The 8,318-nt window shown below is 47.8% G+C and overlaps 1 protein-coding gene across 1 annotated transcript; it reads left to right on the top strand.

Annotated features, from left to right (window-relative positions):
- On the top strand, positions 1–3,854 carry GFI1B (growth factor independent 1B transcriptional repressor; the record flags this gene model as incomplete). Its single annotated transcript, XM_079544601.1, has 6 exons — positions 1–115; positions 1,612–1,764; positions 2,216–2,478; positions 2,640–2,777; positions 3,183–3,348; positions 3,676–3,854. The coding sequence occupies 6 exons, from the start codon at positions 1–3 to the stop codon at positions 3,852–3,854; spliced, it is 1,014 nt and encodes a 337-aa protein (XP_079400727.1).
- Between the last annotated feature and the right edge of the window lie 4,464 nt (positions 3,855–8,318).

Consider the following 8,318-nt stretch of genomic DNA (forward strand, 5'->3'; position numbering starts at 1 on the left):
ATGCCGCGTTCCTTTTTGGTGAAGACCAAAAAGGCTCATTCCTACCATCAGCACCGCTTTGTGGAAGATGATCTGCCTACATTCACATGGGATCCAATCACCTCTGCTTTCACTGGTGAGTCAATACATCCACCGGGCACGTAAGAATACACCGAGGCAAATAAATAATTGAGTAAGCAAGCTAAGGGAGCTGGATGAATGAGCAAAAGAATTACTAAGAATTACTAATTCCCTGCTCCCATGCAGGGATGGCAGTCTGAGGACAAACTGGTCCCTCTGTGTGCACCCTCTTTCTGTTGGCTAAATCCACATTGTCATGCTGGAAATGAATTTAGATCCTTCCTTTGTTTCCTGTTGGGCTGCTGCTATTATAATTCCAGCAGAGCGAGAATCCCTTACACTGGCAAGCTTTGGGCAGATGCAAGCACTGGAAGCCCTGAGTAAGCACAGAGTTCCTGATGGCCAGTACTCTACCTGTGTGGGAATTAGACAGAATTCTGCCTTTTGTTTTTGGCTCTTGCTCCAGTTGTTGACTGCCATCTCCATTCACCATATCTTCTCTACCTCAGTGTTACCACTTCCTCCTGATGACTTGCAAGGAAGGTTAAAACTAGAATGAGAAAATAGTGATATCCAAACACTGACTGAAAGGAATCCTGTGCACTGCAGAGGAAAAACCAGCTACTGTGTGCTAGATTAACACAAACCAATGCTGCTTCTGCCTATGCCTGCTGCCATCTCTTCTCCTGGCCATGCTCTCCCACAGCCATCCATGCAATAGCGGGGCTGAGACAATTATCTCCTTCCTTCAGGCCCCATTCAAATTTTCATTATTCAAATCTAGGATCAACTTACCCTTTGTTCTAGCCCTGGCTGTGGAACTAGAGTCCAGCCTTATGATACGCTTGATAGAAGAATGGAGGCAACTTTCCAGTGTTAGTTCCTCACATCATCCCTTGGCCATCTGCAGTGCACAGGATGGTTTGGATGACACATGGATGCTCTCCTTCAGCAGCCGAGTGCTGTCTGCAGCAGAAATGAGGCACATGTATTAGACTTCTGGTTTAGATTTGTACTATAAATTATACATCTAACAAGCACTGGTTGGTCTATTAAAGGGCTGGGACAGGCATGGAGAAATGTGGGTGGGCAGAAGGACACAAGGCTCTGTGGCAACCTTTGCAGCTGTACAAGCAGTTACCTCCCCTCTCAGCTTCCTTACTTGACTGTCTACTGAACTCTCTGCTGGGAGAGATGGGGAAGTTAATAAGTTAGTGATCGTTAATTACCCTCATAAATGAAATGGTTTTGAATAAGGAAATTATTCTTACAGAAACGTGGCAGCCTAGGGTTGATTTGCTATAGGTATAGGTTGCATCAAGTGCCATATCATATCCTGCCCCTCTCTAACTTGCATATCTCATTCTGCTTAGAATTTCCCTTTGCCAGCAATGGACAGACCTTGATTGCCATGCTGATTGGGCCACTCTGCAACAACTCAGGGAACTGAGTGGGTGATCTGTGTGTCCAAGCATGAATTCACATGCTCAGTGCACTGACTGTTCTCTCAGTGGCTAGAATAAACTAACTGTGACACTACTGTGATTACAGCCGCAGGAGACAGAGACAAGACACCAGAGGATGGCAAGAAACAGGACCTGGAATGGGTGGTTCCAAAACAAGAAGATGATTCTTTTCAACCAAAGGAAGAAAGTGTCCCTGTCCCCTACCTGAGCAGGATGCTGCCAGGAACTTCAGCTCAAGGTCTGCTAACCAAAGCCAGAATTGCAGAAGAGATCAGGGCTTTGTAAGCTTAGGGGGCCCCTATGACTGGGTCCAGATTTTCAACAAATGGCAGCTCTTATTTTGACACCAGTGGTCAAACTTGCCCCAGGCAGAGATCATTAAAATCTTTCTGTATTTCCCTTTATGATTCTGGTTTAGATCAGCATCTCCCTGAAGCATATGGCTACGATTCCCAGCAAGCAAGCCTCCAAACCTCAGCAACAAATGTAACTGTGGTGGGTGATATGGGTGTCCCCATGATACTTGTTCAAGAAAACAATCCCTTAACATCCCCTCTCCATTAACATTTCCTCAGATTGAAATCAAAGTCCTAAATCAAACATCATATGGGCACCAGGACTTGACTTAGCTTGGGGGTAACTCAGCATTGGTATGACACTCACTTTCTCCCTCTCCTTTACAGACTCAGACACGACCATCTCAGGTCTGCAAGTCAAACACTGCGCTAGCCCAACCAGCACGCCTACCTTCTACAAAACCGTCTTTTCTTGGGATGCTTTCCAACTGCCATACAGCTACAGACAGATGTCTTCCAGCATGCAGTCACCCCTCCTGGAGCACCCAGTCAGCCTGTATGGAAGCCATCTCCTGTCAAGCACCGAACCCCCTCTGGATTACAGCATGCAGTACTCCTCGGACATGGAGACCTACCACTGTGTGAAGTGCAGCAAGGTGTGTGGCTGAGAACCTCAGCCATGAGTTGGGGCTGGAGGGGGCTAAGAATGGTACAGTTTACATGGCCTGTGAGAGGGAAGAATCAAAGAGTAGGAACTGTAAACAGAGGTGAAAACAAAGCCGGCTCCTGGAAAAATCAATGGCATTTTGTTTTTCAGGTGTTCTCCACTCCCCACGGCCTGGAGGTCCACGTACGAAGGTCTCACAGTGGGATCCGGCCCTTCGCTTGTGAAGTATGTGGCAAAACCTTTGGACACGCTGTAAGCCTGGAGCAGCACACCAACATTCACTCCCAGGTGTGTAGCATCCCAAGAGAACTGCCCTCCACAGCCCAGTGGTGCTTGGACTTCTGTGACAAGGGAGGTGATGCTTCCTAGATTACACATGCAATGGCTTTCCTGCAGCACCCAGCGACAGAAGCTCTGAAGACCACAGATCATAGTTCTCACCTTTCCACTCTCAGACAGTCCTTGGGAAAGTCCTGCACGGGGAGGATTGTTGCTACTAGTTCTCCTGCGCTTCACCTTCTCTTAAAGGATGCAGGACCAACTGCCAGCTATTTCCCTAAATCCTCCTTTCATCCTCCTTGTATTAGCACATCAGCCCATGAGCTGAGATTTGCTCATATCTACCACACTCTTCAAGCTGTCACATGTTCTGCAGCCACTGATTGACACCTCATGATTTTCTTTCCCTACCAGGAAAGAAGTTTTGAGTGCAAGATGTGTGGGAAGACATTCAAGCGTTCCTCCACCCTCTCCACACATCTGCTGATCCATTCCGACACACGGCCCTATCCCTGCCAATACTGCGGCAAGCGCTTCCACCAGAAGTCGGATATGAAGAAACACACTTACATCCACACTGGTGAGAAACAAAATATTCCCATGGAATAAATACAAACTGGAGTCCCTCATGTCTATACACACACACACACTAAGTCATTCTTTTCTAAGTCTGAGCATCCCTGAGATGCACCTCCTCCTTTGTGTAATGAGGAGCCACTCATTATCCAGCCTCTGGTCCACAGCATGCTCACCCCCAGCCCTGGATGCAGAAAGGGCCTGGGACCAAGATGGGGAGGGCTGCCTCTGTTGTTAATCCCCCTCTGCTCCTCAAGGAGAGCACAGACACTGGCAGGCATATTTCTTTCTCTCTTTTGAGAGCTTTCTTACCATCTTCTTTGCTCTGCAGGAGAGAAGCCCCACAAATGCCAGGTATGCGGCAAAGCCTTCAGCCAGAGCTCCAACCTCATCACCCACAGCCGCAAGCACACTGGCTTCAAGCCCTTCAGCTGTGAGCTCTGTGCCAAGGGTTTCCAACGTAAGGTGGACTTACGGAGGCACCGGGAGACCCAACACAGTCTCAAGTGAGGGATGGCTCCAGTTCTCTGCTGGAGGTCCCACTGCCAGTGCATGCTTCATGGAAGACAACCCTCCGCAGCATTTCTATCCAGCATGGGGACTCTCATTTCATTCAGCTCACATTGCTTCCTGCACTTTCCTGAGAAGTGACAATGCCATATCACTGCTTTGGTGTTCTTGCAACCCCAGAGCCTTACACACCCCAGTATGTGACAAAGAAGCCTGTGGGAGCTCTCACTTCTTGGTTACAGCAGGTATCAGGCCAGATCTGGTATCACCTGCTCAAGTGTAAATGCAGGGTTCCTCCAAATTCCTCCAGGGTCACAATTACTCTGGATTTACACCATTCAGAATTCAGTCCATCACACCAACCTGACCAGCAGTGAGGTGGGAACACCTGGACTAGTGGCAGCCACAATCTGTGCCAAGCTGCTGCTGTAACCATGTTCTGCTTTGATGGTTAGAAAGATAAGGATAGGGCATGCAAATAGATTGTGTTCAGTGAGTTGTTTTTAACCTGGACAGGGCTTCTGCAGAGACTTGCCCAGGTCATAAATTCCAGCAACAGACACCTAAAGTCATTTTCTTTCAGTGGAGCATTTACTGTGATCAAGTGACAAATTAACTGCATCCTATTTTTAGCTTGGAGTAGGAGGAAAATATTGGGAAAAAAAATAGCTCCTATCCCTAACTAATAACAAGGGTCTCTGCATGCATTCCACACCCACATCCTCCAGCAAAGATCCCTAAGCAAGGGACAACCAGATGAACTCCAGGGAAAGCCACGCCACAGCACTGGGGTTAAGCTAATGAGCCCTGGATCTCAGTACTCTGGGAGAGAGACTGGCTCTCAGAATCCAGGCTGGGATGTTCCCCAGTGTTGCACTGTGTGCTGGATTTATTGGCTTAAATCTGTCCTGGACAGCTCTGTGTTACTGCACGGTCAGGAATGACCATGGATGTAGATGTCAAGGGCCAAAGAAACATGATTTCCTTCCACTCTTACAGGAGGAAGTGGTCTAACCCATATACACTGGCATGATATGAGTACTTCACAAATATTACACCAACACAGCAGTGGTATTTCCTCCTTCTTGCAGGTCTAGAGGTTGAAACAAAGCACAGGAAGAAGTAAATAGCTGGCTCTCCTCTAAGCTCTGCTGTGTTCTCAGTGCATAACCTTTGGCAAGTCACTGCACTGCTCTGACTTCTATTTCTCCACACCTCTTGGTGATGAGGAGTCATTCGTTCAGGTTTGTAAAGTCCCTTGAGTTTTTGAGAGGAAGGACAAAGTATTATTATAGCATTAAAAAGACAAGTGCTTGCTGTTGAGTGGGGCATTGCAGCAGGGCACAGCCCACTCCGTGACTCCATGGCATCGCACGATGACTCCTATGGGAAGCAGCCTGCAGAAGGGGCTGTGCCATCCACCATCTCACTCCAAATGCTCATTAAGGAAGGCTGCCCCCACGGGCAAAGCAGCAGCAGTCCAAGTGGAAAATTCATTTACTGCCCAGAGAAAAGAGTTCTGATCCTGTCCTCAGCTACACTGCTGCAAATCCAAAGCCATTCTCCTTACTAAGATTTAAAACATACTTGCCCCTGTTCTTTGCTTAAGCTGTTACTCATTTATACGCAGCCTGGCAACTCGAAACAGAGTCTGTACTCCTGGCTTGTCCTTGCACACTGTAAATATGTATTTATACTTTTTCTAATGTATATTTTTATTGCAATACACCAGACAGCGACAACATGTACAGGCCTGCTGGGATTTAACTGATAAACCTGTTACCTCTCAGTAGCTCTGCCAACACAGGGTGCTTTGTGTTGAAAACATTCATCTCAAGAAAGTCTTGTGCTCAGCTCTGGAGGTGCCAGCAGTGGGGGCAGAAGGGGAAAGGATGGGGGTGACAGTATAGCATTGCTCCCCTGTTAAAGCTGAGCTGTTCCGTATTTTACCATGCCAGAACCTGGTCAGGGTATGGGCTCCCAAAGAGAAAGCAATGCCCAGGCCCTATCTGTGACACCAGACACACATGCACGAACCTCAGATAAGGTAAAAACCATTTTAGCTTATTAAAATTGCTGCCAAAAATGCAAACTGTGTTTATTATTTCCCTCGTCCTCCTCAAATCTGCAAACAGAGATATACAAAGAGCATCTGAACGGCTCTGTAGCTAACACCCTCCGGCCCCAAAACAACAGGCACACCAGCACCCAGTCCACATCCTGGGGGACAGCAGGTGCTTCTGACTCATGAGAAGCTCCTCAGTTTTGAGGGAAATGCTGGTGTACATTGATCAGCACCATAGCAAGACCGCCAGCAAAACCACTCAAATCCAAAGCAGCCAGCTAGGTTTGAGCCTGCAGAACAAGATCTAACTGTATCTATTAGATTTCCTCTCTGCCTCTGATTTCTATGTGACAGAGAAGTCACAGCCTTGAATAGGTGGCTTCTAGCAAAGAGAGGATCACCCAAGAACTTTCATTTATTTCCCCTGGACATTGGGAAATAAAGCTTTCACCATTCTTCTTTGTTCCTGAGCCTAAAGATCACCAAGGAGCAGTCACACCAGAGCAGGCAGTGCCAGCCTCACCCATCTACTTGATGGGAGCCAAACCCTTTCCCAGGAGATGTAAAGGCAGTGAGTAAAGACATGCTGGGTGAGCATGGGCAGCATGCTGTGCTGCAACAGGACGGGGTGGGCAGACTAGCCCACTCTCACCAGCTCTGTGAACATATCTCCACAAACACAGGTTGTGGAAGGAAGCCAGCTGGCAAAGGTGCTTGCAAGACAGAAAAACAAGAGTCGGAAGGTGGCTTGAGAAGGAAGGAGTTAGCTTGCAGAGTTTTGCACTAAAGCAATTTAAAAAATATATATATTTCTTCCTAAAGAGCCTCTCTGACTCAGGCCACCAGGTAACACCACATTATGCTTAAAGGAGCAATGGATGTCAGCAGCTCAGAGGAAAAACAAGCATGCATCCTCAGCTCCTCAGATCAGGGAGAGATGTCCTTTGAGCAAGAAGCTGGAGGGACCCCCACCTTGGTTTCACTGCCTGCTGTTCTTTGCAAAGAGAAATACTGTGACAGTTCCAATCTGCCCAGCAGCGAGAGATCAGAAAGATCCTAGTAAAGATCTCGAGGAACAGCCCCAGCGAAGTCAGCGTGACAAACACAGCGGTGTAACCTCACAGCCTGCTTGCTATGGACCTCCCAAGGCAGGAGCGTGGAGCAGGGGCTGCTCTGGCCTGCTGCTCAGTGTGTGGCACCCCATTTCCAGATTGAAAGGAACACCCCATTCTCTGGGGCTGGCAGCTCCACTCTGCACCATTCCCCAGGCTTCCATCCATGCTACTGGAAGCTCTGAAAAATCATAGAATCATAGTATCATTGTCTAGGATCATCACGTCCAACTCCAAGTCATCCCCACCATGCCCTCTGACCACATCCCTCAGTGCCACATCTCCCTGGTTCAGGAGCACTTCCAGGGATGGTGACTTCACCACCTCCCTGGGCACGAAGGAGAGAGGAAAGAAGCAGGTCTGGTCCTACCCAAGTGCTTCAAACCCAACATGATCCTCACTACTGAACTCACACAACAGGCACCCAAGAATGCTGAGCACCTGTCAGGATCAGGCAGTTGGTGACACCAAGTCCAAACACACCTGGCCTTGTTCTCCAATAATGCAAATTCTCCCCAGTTCTGACTGTTCTGAAAGTAACCCCTTTCTCCACCATCTCCCCTTGCATCTGAAACATTCTGGTCAGTCAATCAAGGAAATAGATAACAAAAAGCAAAATCTCAACTAATCTTTGTGGCTGAAGAAAGAACCGATTGTTTTTGCTTCTCCCTGAGCCCTACCATAAACCCTGCACTTCCCCAGTCCTCTTCACACCTTCATTCCTTTATTGCCAGGGAAAGAAAATCCTCAGTCTTGGGGCTGTTTTGTTTAGCAAATGAGGGACATGCAAAGCAATCCTGTTGAGCAGAGGTGAGCCTCTGTCTTCCAGACAGCCTTCAGGTATTGAGAGGAGCGGCCCAGAAATGTTGTGATCGAAGGTAGATTTAAGTCTGGACACAGGGTGCATCTTTTCCTAATGAAGACAGCCACAGGACACCTGCAGGAAGAAAAGGTGCTCTCCTGGTTAGCATGGCATTATACTGGAGCTTATCTTCAGATTGTATTAACCGACAGAGAAGGCAAAACTGAAGTTCTCACATGTGTTGGCAAAACTTAGAGAAGGTCTGAGTGGAAATGAGAGAAAGGATGGGGAAGAATTTGAATCCAGACAGGTATGGGTTGCATTGGATAAAAAAGTATTTGCTGAGTCCAGTTGCTTCCCATCCTAGACCACACAAGAGTGTTTTCAGTGAAAGGTTAAAAGCAGAGTCCTTGCAGCAGGCCATTCCCCCAGTGCTGTACAGCCTGTCGTAAGTAAAGGGGATGCAGCTGTACTCCCAGCTGCCA

The sequence above is a fragment of the Tetrao urogallus genome (assembly GCF_951394365.1).
Source record: "Tetrao urogallus genome assembly, chromosome: 19".
In the NCBI taxonomy this organism is placed as follows: domain Eukaryota; kingdom Metazoa; phylum Chordata; class Aves; order Galliformes; family Phasianidae; genus Tetrao; species Tetrao urogallus.